The 19,548-nt window shown below is 42.5% G+C and overlaps 1 protein-coding gene across 1 annotated transcript in view; it reads right to left on the bottom strand.

The window, feature by feature from the left end:
* Positions 1-695: 695 nt before the first annotated feature.
* The window catches only part of LOC140720260 (zinc-binding protein A33-like), a 36,559-nt gene continuing 17,706 nt past the window's right edge, over positions 696-19,548 (bottom strand). The window contains exons 4-6 of the mRNA XM_073035131.1: positions 16,218-16,399; positions 965-1,198; positions 696-812 (exon numbers count right to left, since the gene is read on the bottom strand). Of these exons, the coding sequence (XP_072891232.1) occupies positions 696-812; positions 965-1,198; positions 16,218-16,399 (533 nt within the window). The remainder of the gene's footprint in view (positions 813-964; positions 1,199-16,217; positions 16,400-19,548) is intronic.

Genomic DNA, 19,548 nt, shown 5'->3' with positions numbered 1-19,548 from the left:
AAATAGGACAAAGTCAGTATGGTTTCCTCAAGGGAAAATCTTGCCTGACAAACCTGTTGGAATTCCTTGAGGAGTTACAAGTAGTATAAAGGGGATGTAGTAGATCAGGGGTGTCATTTTAGGTCACGGGCCGGATTGGGCAAAATGCAGCTTCATGTGGGCCGGATCAGTTGGACGCGTGCGAACGCAGCTTTCGTTGCCTCCGTTTTTTCAGCCTGCTCTCATGTCTCAGTCTCTGCTATAACTACAAAGTGTTTCACTTCACAAATTCTGTTTCTCATGAAGAAGACTGCTGAGCAAGCATTATTTTTATGATTGGTATTAACTTACAGTCATAGGCTTCAAGGAAGTTGTGCTGAGGGAGAGAGGAAACGATGCTACGTTGGCTGAGATTGTTTTGGGAGCCACACCCTTTACGTTAATAAACTATTTGAAATTGAGCATTAGCAGACACAAATGTAGACCTAACGAAACAAATTGTAAATGTAGGCTGCACAACTGCACCTAATTTTTATTAGCCTGCTTCCAGCAATCAAACCCAGAAAATGAACACAGTCAGCCTCTATTTTTTTATTGAAGTGATCACACTTACAATAATAGTAAGAAAATAAATGAATCACAATATTATGACACTCAATATTCCATAATGCATTTTGCTTACATGTCGCAGAGCATCAAACAGTGTCACTCATTTTTCACTTGCTGCTTCCAGACACCTGACATCTGTTGGTCTTAACCAGCCTGTCAACATCAGGGACCAGTTTCTGGGCAGTTTGGATTTTCATAATGTCATTTAGATGTTTGTGTGTCAGCTGCGAGCACAGTTTGGATTTGTTAATGTTCATTATGGGGAACGCCTGCTCACAGAGATACCTTGTCCCAACCATGCAAAGGATCTAGAGGCAAAGTCTGTCATCTTGCAGTACATCGGTCCGAGGTATTGATAGAATGAGTCCAGACTCACAGTCTCAAATTTATATTTCAAAGCCGAGTTACACTGAATTTCAATTAGTTCCATTTGGAGTTCCTCCGGCACATCTGATGCTGCGGTGACGGCAAACGCCGAGCAAAATAGTGAGAATTCCTTCTCGAGCTGACTGAAGACTTGAAAATGATTCTGAAACTTACTTTCCAGCCGTGATATTTTGTCCTTATAGCTGTCCGTGTTGTCATTATTACCATGAGCGACACACACAGACTGCAAAGAGGGGAAATGAGCTGGGTTGCTCCGGGATAGTTGCATCTCCCACAGGCCTAATTCAATTTGAAAGGCACAAATGCTGTCGTAATATTCCGTAACAAGTTTGTTTGGGCCTTGCATGTTAACATTAAGCACATTTAAGTGCTCTGTTATATCCACCAAGAATGCAAGATCGTGAAGCCAGTCTGGGTCATCGAACTCTGCCACTGGCTTCCCTTTCTCATTGATGAATAGTCAAATTTCCGCACGTAATTGAAAGAAAATGTTTGAGCACAACACCTCTGCTCAACCAGTAGACTTCAGTGCGGTAGGGTAGGCAGTGTCCAATATTACTCTTCGTGCCAAGAGCTGCGAAGGTCGTGTTTACACCCCCCACCCCCGTCGGCCAGTCCTCAAGAATATTCTCAATATTAAACCGGTCCACGGTACAAAACAGTGGGTACCCCTGGTGCTTATGCATTATTTCTACTTCCGGGTTGCGGGATTTTACTTCCGGTCTTTTCTGCCCCGGTGCGCATACGTGTGACTAATCAATTTGGAGTCGATCTCACCTTTTACTGAGGCCGAGGTAGTAGATCTGGGCTTATAAAGGTTGGTGACCACTACCCTAGAAAATGACACTGGAGAGGAGAGATGTGACAAAGGACATGGCAGAGGTACTTATTCAATATTGTGTGTCAATCCTCACTGTGAATGATAACAGCTGTACGTCAGAAATGTGAGAGTGTCAGGGGAGAGAAATGAGTGCTGTTGCTAATACTAAGGAGAGAGTGCGTGGGACGATCGAAGGTCTGAAGGTACCTGGACCAGGTGGACCACACCCCAGTGTTCGGAAAGAGTTAGCTGAAGAGAATATGGGGGCATTAGTGATGATCTTTCAAGAATCACTAGATCATTCAAGATGACTGGAAATTGCAAAGGTCACTTCACTCTTTAAGAAGGCAGAGCAGCTGGGGAAAGAAAATTATAGGTGAGTTAGTCTGGATGTGGTGTGCTTGGGAAGATGTTGGAGTCCAGTGTTAAGGACGAGCTTTCGGGTACATGGAGACACATGATAAAATAGAGCAAAGACAGCATGCCTTCCCTTAAGGGGAAATCTTGCCTGACAAATCTGTTGGAATTCTTTGAGGAACACAAAGCCAAGATAGACAAAGAATGATTTGGATGACAGAATTGTTGCCTCTGTGGCCGAGCTTGCAGATGATATGAAGATAGGTGAAGTGGCAAGTAGTGCTGCAGAAGCTCGGAATCTGGGGAAGGACAGAGACAGATCAGGAAATGGGCAAATAAGTGACAGATGGATTATCGGGTGGGGAAGTCGTGCATGCACTTTGGTAGAAGGAATAAAGGCATAGACAATTTTGTAAACAGGGAGAAAATTCAAAAATCAGAAGTGCAAAGGGACTTGGGTGTCCTTGTGCGGGATTCCCTAAAGGTTAACTTGCAGTTTGTGTCAGTTGTAAGATCGGCAAACTCAATGTTTGCTTTCATTTCGAGAGGATTAGAATACACGAGCAAGGATGTAATGCTGAGGTTTTATAAGGCATTGTTCAGACCACACCTAGAGTATTGTCAGCAGTTTTGGGTCCCTTATATCGGAAAAAATGCGCTGGCATTGGAAAGGGTCCAGAAGGTTCACAAGAATGATTCTGGGAATGAAAGAGTTAACATATGAGACATATTTGTTGGTTCTGGGCCTGTACTCACTGGAGTTTAGAAGAATGGCTGATTTATTATCCCCCTTAACCCCATTCTCCCGCCTCCTCCCCATAATCTTTGAGACTCTGACTAGTCAAGAAGTTTACCTATCAACTTGTGCTTTAAAGATCACACTTGAGAAAATCTGCGGATGCTGGTAATCCAAGCTACACAGGTCCTGATGAAGGTCTTGCCTGGTCTCCTGTCTGGAGAGAGTTGATGTCTGGAGGATGTGGGTGGGTCGAGGAGCTGATGGCACAGCCTCCGACTGGAGGATGCTCATTTAGAACAGAGACGAGGAGGAATTCCTTTCGCCAGAGAATAGTGAATCTGCAGCAGGCAGCTGCGGAGGACAAATAATTGTGTATACTTAAACTAGATTAACACACCCAAAATGCTGGAGGAACTCAGCAGGCCAGGAAACATCTATGGAAAAGAGCAGACAGTCGACGGCTTGGGCTGAAACCCTTCATCAGGACCTGTATTGCTTAAGGATCTGTGCATTTTCATACCGTGTCCTAATGAGGGGTTGTGGGTGATTGGGTTGTGGGAAAGGGGCCAAAGGAATACTCATCACCCATCTTTGTTCCCCTCCAACTTCTTGTTATGTCCACACACACAGTTCACCCACAGGCTTTCCACCCCTGCCCCACCTGGTTCTGGTACAATCGCCCGTTCATCTCTCCCATACTGGTTCCCATTATCACCTCCTTTACTGTGTCGAACCTTCAACTTCCCACTTCACACTCAATGAATGTGAACATTGAATGAAGGGCCTGTTCCTGTGCTGTACTGTTCTATGTTCTCTGTTCCCTCTTTAGAAGAATGGGAGCAGATCTCAGGGAAACACAAAATTATTTCAGGGATCAACAGGCAGGATACAGGGAGGATGTTTCCCCTGTCTGAGGAGTCAAAGGTCAGGGGTCACTGTCCGTTTGGAATTATCAGCACGGGGGTGCGTACAGCACAGAAATGTTCCCTTTGACCATGGCCGGCATTAGGTCAGTCTCCCTCTGTGCCTAGCCTGTTGAAGTGTCTGTCCAAGTGTCTCTCAAACACAGAGGACTGGAGGCCTGTGATCTGCAGAGGTCGGTACTGGGGACACGGTTGTTTGTCATTCATATTAATGATTTGTATGAGAATATAGATGACACAGTTAGTAGGTTTGTGGGTGACACTAAAATTCATGGTATAGTACACCGGGCTCTTGATCAACTGTAGAGTTGGGTACAGTGACAATGTTTTAAAATACATCTTGCCAGGGACGTGGATAACAAAAGGGGAAAGGAATAGTGGGCAAATGGGTCCAGCTCATTAAAGCAAGTTGGTCGGCACGAACAAGTTGGGCCAAAGAGCCTCTGTGACCTCCTGTTTAAATCCATTCACTCAACCCCTTCCTATGTTAATCCACCCCTTTCCTGCACTTGTTTCTGCTGTCTCTCTCCCGTATTCATTTTTGTTCTTGAGGGAAGATATCGACCTGAAACATAGACTGTCCATCTCTCTCAACACATGATTGCCTGACCCGCTCGGTTCCCTTCAAGTTGGAGATTTAGTCCTGCTCAGGGTCAGGCAAATCGCCCGCAACTGCTGGCCAATGGCCAGAATCACTGCCACATTCCCTAGTAGGGATGGACATGTCAGGAAAGTCGAGTTGAAAACTACCGACCAAGGCGATGTGAAAATTTACCAAAGGCCAGTTACAAAAGTCATTATACTTCTACCTAATGACTGATTTAGAGACTGAAGTTTGTATTATGTTCATTGTGACCTTACGAAGGTCAAGCGGGGAGTGTGCTGCCTTTATGGCAGTTATTTAGTTTATAATATTTTCGCTTAGTAATTCGTTTGTTAGCATTTTTAGTTAAAGTTAGGATTGTTTAAGTAAATTCATTTGTCTGTAATATATCGCGGCTGCGATGACGTCACACCCGTGTTCGCCGCGTCTTGTGGGAAAATACCGGTTTGGGATAAACGCAAGGGTGGGGGGCGCTCACATGTGGCGCCACAGCGCGAGCAGTTTGTTCTCTCTACGCACCAAAGACACAGTGAAAGCAACGCTGTAAGTCATTAGATAATCGATATGTTGAGTTAAAATGTTAACACTGATTCTGTTAAAAGTAACGACGGTCGATAAGGAGTCGGGAAGGTTTGTGTTGAAGTGTATTTAAAGCAGTCAATGGAACAGGTAGATTCTGACTGTATGCTGCACTTTAATGTAATGTAGTTATTGTAGTTTTACCTTTGCAAGTATTCACGATGTAAATGTGATATTTTGAAGGAAACAAACACTGTACCAATCTTGTATTGATTTATCAACAGTTTTCACCATACGTTAATGTGAAGAGTGAACAGTAAATGGTTAATCTTACTGCGACCTTGTTTTCATTGACTACGGTTTACCTCGACGTTTAACTCGGCGTTACGTTACACCCGAGCGAGAACGTTACAATCATTGTCTTTTCTAATTGTTTATTTTTCCAACAGCAGCTATGCAGAGAAAAGATACAAAATTACACTAAATTACAAAATACTTCAATAGTGCAAAAAGGACCAATGTGGATGTGTTCCCCCTTTCTCCTGAAGTGCATGCCCTCTGGCATTGGACGTTTCCACCTTAGAGAAAAAATCCCGGCTGTCCACTCTGTCTGTGCCTCTCACATTCCTGTAAACGTCTGTCAGACCTCCCTCAGCCTCTGCCACTCCGGAGAAAATTCCCCGAGATTGTCCGGTCTCACTTTATCCAGGCAGCATCCTGTTAAGCCTCTTCCACTCACCATCCAAAACCTCCGTATTATTCCTGTATTCGAATGAAATTCTCCAGATGTGGTTAAACTAGAGATTTATACAACTGCAACTTAACTGTCCGACAATGGAACCACTATCTGGGAGTTATGAACTCGGATTCCAAGATCCCCCTGTAGATCAACACAGTCCAATCTCGCCCCATGAATACAACTGCAAAGAGATAATGCTGAGGCTTTATAAGACACGAGTCAGGCCACACTTGGAGTATTGTCAACAGTGTTGTGCCCCACATCTCAGACAGGATGTGTTGTCATTGGAGAGAGTCTAGAGGAGGTTCACTAGATGATTTTGGGAATGAAGGGGTTAAAATATGAGAAGCACTTGGCAGCTTTGACCTTGTGTTCACTGGAACTCAGAAAAATGCGGGGGCATCTCATTGAAAACTACCGAATGTCGAAAGGACTGGATAAGGTGGATGTGGAGAAAGTATTTCCTGTTGTGGGGCACAGCCAGAAAGTTGAGGGGCCACCTTTTCAAACAGAGGTAAGCCGCTTATTTTTTTTATTAACCAAAGTGTACTGGATCTGTGGAATGCTCTGTCACAGACTGTGGTGGAGACCGAGTGTGTGGGTATATTCTAGGCGGAAGTTGATCGTTTCCTGATCGGTCAGGGTATCAAAGGATACAGCGGGAGGTCAGATATCTGGAAGTGAGTGCGATCTGGGATCAGCCATGATGGAAAAGTGGCTGACTCAATGGGCTGAATGGCCTAATTCTGTTCCTATGCCTTATGGACTTATGAACAGAAGCCCCCTCAATCATGATGAATCTCCTCTGCACTCTTCCAGCACAAAACATCCTTTGTACAGAATGCTAAGCGGAACTGAATGCAACTTTTCAAGAACGTTGTCAAGTCAGGCAGCATCTGTTCAGGGGCATATAGAACCCCTCCATTACGGCACTAACACAGGCCCTTCGGCCCAACCATTCCACGCTGTCCTCCTGTCCGTTTAAACTAATCCCTCTGCCTGTTTTTGAGACAGAACACAGAAATCTACAGCACATTACAGGCTCTTCAGCCCACAATGTTGTACCGACCATGTAACCTACTCTAGAGACTGCCGAGGATTTCCTGATCATATATTCCTCTATGTTTCTCAGCTCCATGTACCTATCTAAGAGTCTCTTAAAATATCCTATTGTATCCACCTCCACCATCGCTGCAGGCAGTACATTCCATGCACCCACCACTCTCTGTGTAAGAAACTTACCCCTGACATTCCCTCAGTACCGACTTCCAAGCAGCTTAAAACTACGTCCCCTCGTGTTAGTCACTTCAAGCCTGGGAAAATGCCTCTGGCTATCCACATGGTCAAGCCTCTCATCATCTTATACACCTCTGTCAGGTCACCTCTCATCCTCGGTCACTCCAAGAAGGAAAGGCCAAGTTTACTCAATCTATTCTCATAAGGCATGCTCTCCAATCCAAGAGCAACATCCTTGTAAATCTACTCTCCACTCTCCACATCCTTCCTGCAGTGAGGTCACCAGAACTGAACACAGGACTCCCAAGTGGCGTCCAACTAAGTCCACAGCCCTGCCGTGTTGGGGTACAATTACTTATGTACAGGTTAGGAGAAATATAGCTTCAACATCACCTCACAGCTCTTGAACTCAATCCCACGGTTGATGAAGGCCACCACACCAGACGCCTTCCTAACAACACTGCCAACTTCCACAGTAGCTTTGAGTGTCGTATGGACATGGACCCCAAGATCTCTCTGACCCTCCACACTGCCAAGAGTCTTATCATTAATATTATATTCTGTGTTCAAATTTGACCTGCAGAAAAGATCCTCTTCATCTGTGTTGAACTCCATCTGCCACTTCCCAGTTCTGCATCCGAGGTGAGGAAATAGATTGCTGAGCCTCTGACTAGGATCATTATGTCCTCATTGTCCACGGGAATGGTACAGGAGGATTGGAGGGTGGTGAATGTTGTCCCCTTGTTCAAAAACGGTAGTAGGGATAGTCCGGATATAGACCGTTGAGCCTTACATCTGTGGTGGGAAAGCTGTTGGAAAAGATTCACAAAGATAGGATCTATTGGCATTTAGAGAATCATGGTCTGATCAGTGACAGTCAGCATGGCTTTCTGAAGGGCAGATCGTGTCTAACAAGCCTGATGGAGTTCTTTTAGGAGGTGACCAGGCATATAGATGAGGGTAGTGCAGTGGATGTGATCTACATGGATTTTAGTAATGCATTTCATAAGGTTCCAAACGGTAAGCTTATTCAGAAAGTCAGAAGGCATGGGATCCGGGGATGTTTGACCAGGTGGATTCAGTATTGGCTTGCCTGCAGAAAGCAGAGAGTTGTGGTGGATGGAGTACATTCGGATTGGAGGGTTGTGACTAGTGGTGTCCCACAAGGATCAGTTCTGGGACCCCTACTTTTCGTGATTTTTATTGACGACCTGGATGTGGGGGTAGAAGGATGGGTTGGCAAGTTTGCAGAAGACACAAATGTTGGTGGTGTTGTGGATAGTGCAGAGGATTGTCAAAGATTGCAGAGAGACATTGATAGGATGCAGGAGTGGGCTGAGAAGTGGCAGATAGAGTTCAACCTGCAGAAGTGTGAGGTGGTACACTTTGGAAGGACAAATTCCAAAGTAGAGTACAAAGTAAATGGCAGGATACTTGGAAGTGTGGAGGAGCAGAGGGATCTGGGGCTACATGTCCACAGATCCCTGAAAGTTGCTTCACAGGTAGACAGAGTAGTTAAGAAAGCTTCTGGGGTGTTAGCTTTCATAAGTCGAGGGATAGAGTTTAAGAGTCGCGATGTAATGATGCAGCTCTATAAAACTCTGGTTGGGCCACACTTGGAGTACTGTGTCCAGTTCTAGTCACCTCACTATAAGAAGGATGTGGAAGCATTGGAAAGGGTACAGAGGAGATTTACCAGAATGCTGCCTGGTTTAGAGAGTATGGATTATGATCAGAGATTAAGGGAGCTTGGGCTTTACTCTCTGGAGAGAAGGAGGATGAAAGGAGAAATGATGGAGGTATAGTTGATATTAAGTTGAATAGATAGAGTAGATAGCCAGCGCCTCTTCCCCAGGGCACCGTTACTCAATACAAGAGGACATGGCTTTAAGGTAAGGGGAGGGAAGTTCAAGGGGGATATTAGAGGAAGATTTTATACCTGGAGAGAGGTTGGTGCGTGGAATGCACTGCCCGAGTCAGTGGTGGAGGCAGATACACCAGTGAAGTTTACGAGACTACTAGACAGGTATATGGAGGAATTTAAGCTTAGGGAGGCAGAGTTTAAGGGTCGGCACAACATTGTGGGCCGAAGGGCCTGTACTGTGCTGTATTGTTCTATCTGTTTCTCGCTGGAATCTCTCTTTTAATTTAATTTTTTATTGAAAGCTGAACACAGTACAGAAAATGTAATGCATTACATTTTCCTCCATTTTGCTTTTATACCTTACCCCGAAACAACACCTCAATGTCATCAGTGGTGCCTTCTGGGAGTTGTAGTCCTCGTTCGCTCCCTGTCAAAGCATGCTTCGTCAGCCACCACAGACGTCACCGAAACAGACCCACCGAGGCGCGAAGGGGTATCACACCCGTCCTTGTGGGCGCCGAGGCCGGCGACACCGATAGAAGCGACTCGCTGATCTCCGCCATGGCGATGAGGTGGAAGAGGAGGGGCCGACTTCCTTCAGCCTATCGTAGCTCAGACTTAACACTGACCCCTGCTGTCATTGGCTGTACTGCCTGTCGCTCAAATGCGAACTCAGAGGGTGATTAGTTTATGTGAACGTCAGTCAGCCTTCCTGTCTTTATGAGTTTGGATTTGGATTTATAACGGGACAGGAAGCAAATTGGGAGAAATGTGAGTTTTTATGTGATGGTGCATCAGTCTCCGAGTGACATTATTAACAATAAAAGGGCAAAGGCCGTGGTGAGGAATTAGGTGATTTACTGGAGGTTATATGGAGATAATATTGGAAGGGATATCAAACTTGGAATTGTTTGGGATGTGATTTAGAAAATGGGGGGATTTGTGGGGATCATAATATTCCAGTGTTGATTAATGAGGGTAAAATGATTGTTACTGAAACAGGGAAGGTTGTGTTACTGGTTGGGTCATTTGCTGAGATTCATAATCAGGATAAGAATAATCAGGATAATCAGAAGAAGTTAATCAATGCAGGGATATGTTTTTCAGTGAATACCCTGATGTGATGGAAGTCAGCTGTAGCAATGATAGTATCACTGATGAAGAGATTTCTTTCTATGAATTTAAGAAGCCTATTAATAATGCAGGTCAGGTGTCCCCAGGAAAGAGTAATATTTGAAATTGTAATTGTATATAATTCTCTTCTGTGAAAATATCAAATGTTTGAATTGTGCATTTACTTTCCTCATGGAAAATGGAAATAGTAATGCCTATTCTGAAATCTGGCAGATCCCCATTTTATCCTTCTAAATGTCTCATTTATGTAAACTTATGGAACGTATGGTAATCAAGTGCTTGAGTTGTATTTTGGAAAGAGTGGTGTTGAAGTGTTTTATTGGAGTGGATTTTGGAAGAGTGAAATGACATTAGATTCAGTTTTAGGTTTGGAAGTTGATATTCGGAAAGCACAATTAAATAAAGATGTTGTAATAGCAGTATTTCTTGATACTGAAAAGGGAAATGATATGGAAAGAATGACTTTTGATTAAATTATGGAAATTAGGAGTGAGGGGAGATTGTATAATTTTTCTGAGTTTTTTAAAATCTGGACAGACTGTGCAAGTACGGGTCGGCATGTTATGTTTGTGTTTCTATGAGATAGATAATGGGATCCCACAAGCCAGTATTTTTAGCCCTTCATTATTTAATATTATGATTAATGATATTTTCTCTGAGATGGGAAAATGGGATACCCTGGGTAAATCACAATATACCGATGACGTAGATTTATAGATTAGAGGTATTAATTGCAATTTACAATGAATAGGTCAAACAGTGGGCAGATTGATGAGGATTTTAAGTTTTCAGTCGTTAAAACACATTACGTGGTTTACAAACAGGATTAATAGACTTGCACTTGATTTTAAATTATATGATTAATATCTTGAGGAAGTATCAGTGGTAAGATTTCTCAGTATGTGGAGGGATAATAAGCTGACATGGAAGCACCTATCAGTAAAATAATTGATAAATGGAAAGGAGCTTTAAATCTCCTCAGACATCTATGTGGGTATTCTTGGGTGCAACATGAAAATCTTTGTTGACCAATTATATTTGTTTAATTTGATCTGTTCTTGATTATGTCTGTGTGGCTTATTGATCAGCTTCATCTTCAAATTAAAAATGTTTGTATGTGATACAATTGCAGACTTTAAGATTGTGTTCTGGTGCAGTAATGTTGTATCCTGTTTTCGCTTTACTGATTGCAATGGGACAATTGCCCTCAAAGTAACTGAGGTTCAAGTTGATGTCAACATACTGGATTAATTTGCGGGGGCAAGGAAATGATCATCCTGTTAAAGGTGTGCTGGAGGATGGTTGGGGACATCACAAGAAGAGTGTTTTTTGTTTTGGGTGGCTGGGTTACCACGCTGGGAATATGGGTGTATTTGATGATCCAATATGCCCCACTGTAGCTTTCTTTTCTGTAACCCCACCTTGTTTTCTCCAATGACTTCAGTTGATTTTAGGTTACACGATCGGATTCGGTTCTGCCTGAGAGTCTGTTGGTTCATTAGTATATTAATGAAAGTTATTATCATACGGTAACCATTTTTACAGATGAATCAAAAGATAAGTTAACTGGGGATGTTGATGTGGCTGTTTTTGTGTGCCTGAATTGCAGGTAATGATAAAGAAATGACTTATAGTCATTTATCAGCATAGGAAGCAGAATTCTTTGGCAACAGTTTAGGCTTACAGTGGGTGGAGGAAATTGGTCCTTATAATTTGCTCAGAATACATTTCGGTTTTGATTAGTCTTAAACAGATCATTCTGGCAGTAGGTCAGATTGACTGTTGGAAACTAGTCAAACGGTATTTCATATATAAAGTTTGATTTATATGTCTGCATATTATGGGCCCTGCACATTACACTGTTGAGGGAAATGATGGGGTTGACTGTTTAGCACCAAAAGCTCTTAAATGTTAAGAAGTCGATTTTGACCTTCCACTTAGCAAATTAGAAGCTAAAGGGTTGGTAGTGTTAAGAATTAGGGGCTTATGGCAAGACGTAGTATAATGGAAATAAGGACAGACACCTTTACAGAATACATGAACCTGTTGGGTTTATAGAAGAAGGACTTAAAACAAGGGAAGGAATGATATTGACATGACATAGAAATGTCCGCACTATGCTTAATTATGCCCTGTAACTAATTGGAAAACTTCATTCTGTGTCGTGTACATTTTGTCATTATGAAACTGTCGAAACACATACCATTTCAATGTGAAGCGTACAAGGCTGAAGAAAAATCAAATGCAGTCTTCAGTACAATCTTTGCGAGGGTAGATAGTTTTCAGATAAAAGCTATTAAATTATGGGACTGACTTTAAATCAATTCACAGTTTGAGCTGGAAAAGGCATGTAATAATTGTGTTAAACCTAAGGAAATGGCATATCGGGTAGCAAAGGTGAGTGGGATGTTGGATTATTGGAATGCTCTTAAAATCCAACAAAAGGCAACGAAAAAAGCCATAAGAATGGTCAAGACAAAATATGAGGGCAAACTGGCCAATAATATAAATCAGGATACTAAAAGTTTAGTTTTCAGTTACACGAAGAGTGAAAGGGAGATGAGAGTTGATACTGAACCACTGGAAAATGATGCTGGTGAAGTAGTAATGGGGGACAAAGAAATGGCAGATGAACTTAATGAACAATCTTCACTGTCTTTTCCGGTCAGCACCGCCCCCACTTGTCCCATTTAACCTGTCTCATTACGGGTGGACTTTAGGACCCAGGGTAGCTCAGGACCCGCCGCCCACGGCTGCTGCTGAATCCCCGGTGTTTCTGTTCGGTTGACGGATGCGGCGAACGAGTTAAAATTAATCGATCGACAATTCTCATGTCGTGTTTATTTCACTGCATAGAACCATAGAACACTACAGCACAGAAAACAGGCAATTTGGCGCTTCTAGTCTGTGCAGAAACTTTATTCCGCTCGTCCCATTGACCTGCACCCAGTCCGTAACCCTCCAGACCTCTCCCATCCATGTATCTATCCAATTTATTCTTAAAACAAGAGTGAGCCCGCATTCACCACGTCAGATGCCAGCTCGTTCCACACTCCCACCACTCTCTGAGTGAAGAAGTTCCTCCTAATGTTCCCCCTAAAGCTTTCCCGTTTCACCCTAAAACCATGTCCTCTCGTATTTATCGTTCCTAATCTAAATGGAAAGAACCTACTCGCATTTGCTGTCTATATCCCCCATGATTTTGTAAACCTCTATCAAATCTCCCCTCATTCTTCTACGCTTCAAGGAATAAAGTCCTAACCTGTTCAATCTTTCCCTGTAGCTCAACTCCTGAAGACCTGGCAAGATCCTAGTAAATCTCTGCACTCTTTCAATCTCTCCAGCCTCTCCATGGATACCTCATGTCTGAACTAACCTCCCATGTGGGACCTTGTCAAAGACCTTACTAAATTTCATGTAGACAACATCCACAGCCTTTCCTTCATCTACTTTCTTGGTCACCTCCTCGAAAAACTCTACAACATTCATTAAACACGATCTACCACGCACAAAGCCATAGTGACTATCCTTAATCAGCCCTTGGCTGTTCAAATACTTGTAAATCCGATCTCTCTGAACATCTTCCAATAATTTGCATACTACTGATGTCAGGCCCACTGGCCTGTAATTACCTGGTTTACTATTGGAGCCTTTTTTAACAATGGAATAACAAGAGCTACCCTCCAATCCTCCGGCACTGCACCCGTGGCTGAGGACATTTTAAATATTTCTGTCAGGGCCCCTGCAATTTCTACTCTAGTCTCTCTCAAGGTCCGAGAAAATATCAAGTCAGGCCCGGGGGATTTATCTACCTTTATTCGCTGTAAGGCAGCAAGCACCTCCTCCTCTTTAATCTACAAATGTTCCATGACACTACTGCTTGTTTCCCTTCCTTCCATATACACTGTGCTAGTTTCCTGAGTAAATACCGATGCACAAAAAAACTGTTTAAGATCTCCGCCATCTCGTGAGGCTCCACACATAGACGACCACTCTGATCTTCTGGGGGACCAATTTTGTCCCTTACTATCCTTTTACTCTTAATATACTTGTAGAAACCCTTCAGGTTTTCCTTCACATTATCTGCCAAAGCCACCTCATGTCTTTTTTTTTTCTTCCTGATTTCCTTCTTTAGTATTTTCTTACGTTTTCTATACTCTTTAAGTAACTCATTTGCTCTTTGTTGCCTCTACCTGCTATACACTTTTCTTTTTCTTAACCAGATTGCCAATATCCGTTGAAAACCAAGTTTCCCTATGCCTGTTAACTTTGCCTTTAATCCTGGCAGGAAAATGCAAACTCTGCACCCTCAAAATTTCACATTTGGAGGCCTTCCACTTAATTGTCAGGGAAAAAAAAACTTACCCCAATTCACTCACCCTATATCTTTTTTCATTTCCACAAAATTAGCCCTTCTGCTATTTAAAACCTCAACTCGAGGACCAGGCCTATCCTTATCCATAATTAACTTGAAACTGATGACATTATGGTCACTGGACCCAAAATGTTCGCCTACACATACTTCTGTCACCTGACTGCCTGGTTTCCTAATAGGAGATCAAGTATTGCATCCTCTCTCGTAGGTACCTCTATATATTGATTTAGAAAACTTTCCTGAAAACATTTCACAAACTCCAAGCCATCTCGCCCTATTACAGTTTGGGAATCCCAGTCAATATGTGGAAAGTTAAAATCCCCTACTATTACAACTTCCTGTTTCTTACATCGGTCTACTATCTTTCTACAGATTTGCTCCTCCAATTTCTCTGACTATTGGGCGGACTATAATACACCCTTATTAGTGTGGTCACACCTTTCCCGTTCCTCAGCTCCACCCATATGACCTCTGTAGACAAACCCTCCGGTCTGTCCTGTCTACGCACAGCTGTGATATTTTCCCTGACTAGTAATGCCATTCCACCCCCTTTCATCCCTCCCCCTATATCACATCTGAAACAACAAATATTTCTATCATGTATAAACCTTAGGTGGGAGGTTATCTTTTTGTATTAATGTATAAAAAATAAATTATAAATTCTACCAATGAGAATTACAAATTCTCTTACTAAAGGATTCATATTCAAAATAGTATCCAACAAATCAGATTCTTGCATATATGGAAACTTAGATAATTGTTTTTGTAAAAAATGTCTAACCTGAAGATATTGCAGTAAGAGAGAGAATATTTGCTAATTAACTCTTCAAAAGTCATCAATCGAGCATCACAAAATAAATGATAATAAAAATAAATAAATCTGCAAAAAAAAACAGATCCCCTTAATCACTAAAGATTAAACAAGTTTGGGAGAGAGAACTTAATATGACCTTTGTAAATGAAGATGGTCAATTCTTCGATATGTGCCAATCAGTGTTTAATTCAATTTGAAATTGTTCACTGTTACTATTTAACAAAGGAGAGACTATCCAAAATATTTCCTAACATAGACAATTATTGCGATAGGTATAAAACTGAAGTAGCCACTTTTTCACATATGTTCTGGTAATGTTCTTCATCAAAATCTTTTTGGAAATCTTTATTTTCTACAATTTCTAAAGCTCTGAAAATTAATTTACAACCAAATGTACAAACCTTTGATTTCTGTCTATACATGCAGTCCTCGCATGACCTTTATCCTCCTCCACCTCACTCTCTGCTCTAACACTCTGGTTCCCCTCCCTCTGCAAATCTTTCACCCCCACGCCCCCCGAGCAGCACTGGCAAATCTACCCGCAAGGATGTTAGTCCCCCTCCAGTTCAGGGGCAAACCATCCCGTCGGAACAGGTCCCACCTTCCCGAGAACAAAGACCAATTGTCCAGAAACATGAAGCCCTCCCTCCTGCACCATCTCCTTAGCCACGTATTTAGCTGCACTCTCCGCATATTTATATTTACAGGGACTTTACTCCTGACGCCTGTCCCGGGACCCGACCCGTTTACAGACCCGGAGCGGAACCGGAGCAGATTCTCAGCCACTGGTTCACAACCCAAGTCCGGAAGAAAGGATAAAGTTTCCCCGTGAATTTATTCCCAGTGAAGGTGTGGAGGTGGGACTTGGTCTCGACGTTGTAAAATGAAACTGTCCCGGACTCGTAACTGAGATAAACTCCTACCCTCCCGGGGATGGGACCGGCAGCGAGACCGGACTCGGGGGAGGGGGGGACATAGAACACGTCACAATCCCGATGTAACACGTCACCATCCCGCCCGATGACCCAGAATCCGGTCTCCGGACTCAGATTGAACCCTCCCTTCCTCTCCATAGATTCTGCGGCGACTCCCAGACACCAGATCCGATTCCCCGTCACCTCCACCTCCCAGTAATGTCTCCCCGATGTGAATCCCTCCGATCCCAGCACACAAGGCCAGTGTGTGAATCTCTTCCCGGTGTCAGGGAGATCCATCCAGATCCCGGTATATCTCACACTCTTCCGATCCTCAGACACCGCGAGATCCGGACTCGCCGTTTGCACATCCAGGGTAACAGAGACTGGGGGGAGGAGCAGAGAATTAGAGAGTCCCCGGGGATCGGGCAGCGCGGCCCCGGGAATCGGGGGAGACTCGGGCAGCGCGGCCCTGGGGATCGGGGGGAGACTCGGACAGCGCGGCCCGGGGATCGGGGGGAGACTCGGGCAGCGCGGCCCCGGGAATCGGGGGGAGACTCGGGCAGCGCGGCCCCGGGGATAGGGGGGGAGACTCGGGCAGCGCGGCCCCGTGGATCGGGGGGGGGGGGAGACTCGGGCAGCGCGGCCCCGGGGATCGGGGGAGACTCGGGCAGCGCGGCCCCTGGGATCGGGGGGAGACTCGGACAGCGCGGCCCCGGGGATCGGGGGGGGGGGGGGAGAGACTCGGGCAGCGCGGCCCCGGGGATCGAGGGGTTTTCCGCTGGACGGAGAGCAGAGAGACCCCTGGCCCTTGTCTCCCCAGATAGGGGAAACATCCTCCCTCACTCCTGCCTGTTGACCCCTGAAAGAATTTTGTGTTTCCATGAGATCTCCTCTCATTCTTCGCAACTGGGAACAGAGAACATAGAACAGTACAGCACAGGAACAGGCCTGTCATACAATGTTCACTTTCATTTGTGAGTGTGAAGTGGGGCAGTGTGATGGTTTGAGACAGTAAAGGAGGTGATAATGGGAACCAGTAGGGGACAGATGAATGGCAGATTGGACCAGGAGGGGGAGGGGTGGAAAGCCCGTGGGTGAACTGTGTGTGTAGACGTAATGAGAAGCTGGAGGGGGCAAAGATGGCAGATGAGAAATACTTTGTCCCCTTTCCCACAACCCCGTCCCCCGCAGCCCCTCATTAGGACAGGGGATGAATTTGCAGGGACCTTGAAGCAACACAGGTCCTGATGAAGTGTTTCAGTCTGAACCGTGGACTGTTTACTCTTTTCCATTGAAACTTCCCGGCCTGCTGTTCCCCCAACAATTTGTGTGTGTTACTTTAATTTTCAAATAGTTTACAGAAAGAAAAAAAACCCTTCCCCCTCCCCCCAACATCCTGATAGAAAAAAAGAAGAAGAAAGAAAGAAAGAAAGAAAGAAAGAAAGAATGACTGGATATCGGAGGATCCCCACATGCTCCATGGAGTTCATAATAGCTTTAATATGTATATATATTTCTTTCCCCAGATAACCAATAATTTTATCTTCTGAGCACCTATATATTTGATCCTATTTTTTGTATATAAGGGCGCCAAATTTTCAGAAATATTTCATATTTATCTCTTAAATTATAAGTAGTTTTTTCAAGTGGAATGCAGCTAAAAATTTCATTCTTCCGACGATCTATACTTAAGTATGAATCCGATTTCCAAGTAACTGCAATAGCCTTTTTGGCTACTGCCAATGCAATTTTTATGAATTCTTTCTGATGTTTATTCAATTTGGATTTTGATTTTATCCCTTCAATATCGCCTAGTTAAAAAAAATGGATTGTGTGGAAGTTGTATTGCAATAATTTGTTCCAGTAAAAGTCTTAAATTTGTCCAAAAAGCTTGAATTTTAGAACAAGACAAAGTAGAGTGTAAAAAATTACCAATTTCTTGATTACATCGAAAACATTGATCAGATAAATTTGAGTTTAATCTATTTATTTTTTGTGGTGTAATATATATTTGATGTAAAAAGTTATATTGTACTAATCTTAGTCGAACAGTATTTGTCATACTGTCAAGACATAATCTTGACCAACTTGTTTCATCAATTATAATATTCAAATCAGTTTCCCATTTTTGTCTTGACTTATGAATTCCTTGTTTAATTGCCTGTTTTTGAATCAAATTATACATACCAGAAATATTTTTTAAAATTTTTCATTTATGAAATAAAGTTACTATTTCATTAGGTTTCAGCAATAACATTGTTTGACCCAGTTTACCTCTTAAATAAGTCCTTAATTGGAAATAACAGAAAAGAATGTTATATTTATTCTTTAATTGGTCAAATGACATTAATATACCTCCTTCAAAACAGTCTCCTATATATCTAATCCCTTTGTGAAACCAGTTATATAAAAGTTGATTATCCATTGTAAAAGGGATAAGTTTATTTTGAATTAAAGGTCTCTTTGCTAATAAAGATTTCTTTATCTCATCATCAACATTTATCTTATTCCATAAATCAATCAAATGTTTTAGTATAGGAGATACTTTCTTTTCCCGTAACCATTTAGATTCCCATTTATATATAAAATCTTCTGGTATATTTTCTCCTATTTTGTCTTATTCTATTCTAATCCATGCTGGTTTATCTTCATCAAGAAAAGATGCAATAAATCTAAGTTGATTTGCTTTGTAATAATTTTTAAAATTTGGTAATTGTAACCCTCCTAGGTCAAATTTCCATGTCAATTTTTCCAACAATATTCTTGACATCTTACCTTTCCAAAGGAATTTCCTCACACATTTATTTAACTCTTGAAAAAATTTCTGTGATAATTGTATTGGTAATGTTTGGAATAAATATTGTCATCTGGGGAATATATTCATTTTTACAGCATTGACTCTACCTACTAATGTTATTGGTAACATTATCCATTTATCAAGATCCTCTTGAATTTTTTTCAATAATGGCAAATAATTTAATTTATATAAATTCTTTATATCATTATCAACTCTTATACCTAAATGCTTTATACCATTTATTGGCCATCTAAATAGAGATATTAATCGACATTGACTATAATCTCCTTTCGTAAGTGGTAGAATTTCACTTTTATCCCAATTTATTTTGTACCCTGATATTTTCCCATATTCTTCCAATCTAGAAGATAATTTACACAACAAATGTAATGGGTTAGTTAGATAAATCAGAACATCATCAGCAAATAAGCGAATCTTATATTCCTCCGGATTAACTCTGAAACCCATAATATCTGAGTCAGTTCTAATTAATTCAGCTAATGGTTCTATCGCCAACACAAGTAAAGCAGGTGATAATGGACAACCTTGTCTAGTTGACCTTGTTAACCATATAACCATATAACCATATAACAATCACAGCACGGAAACAGGCCATTCCGGCCCTCCTAGTCCGTGCCGAACTCTTAATCTCACCTAGTCCCACCTACCCGCACTCAGCCCATAACCCTCCACTCCTTTCCTATCCATATACCTATCCAATTTTACCTTAAATGA

Source organism: Hemitrygon akajei, unplaced genomic scaffold (genome assembly GCF_048418815.1).
Source record: "Hemitrygon akajei unplaced genomic scaffold, sHemAka1.3 Scf000039, whole genome shotgun sequence".
Classification (NCBI taxonomy): Eukaryota; Metazoa; Chordata; class Chondrichthyes; order Myliobatiformes; family Dasyatidae; genus Hemitrygon; species Hemitrygon akajei.
The sequence above is the reverse complement of the archived record's forward strand: the minus strand, read 5'-3'. Positions and strand labels throughout refer to the sequence as shown.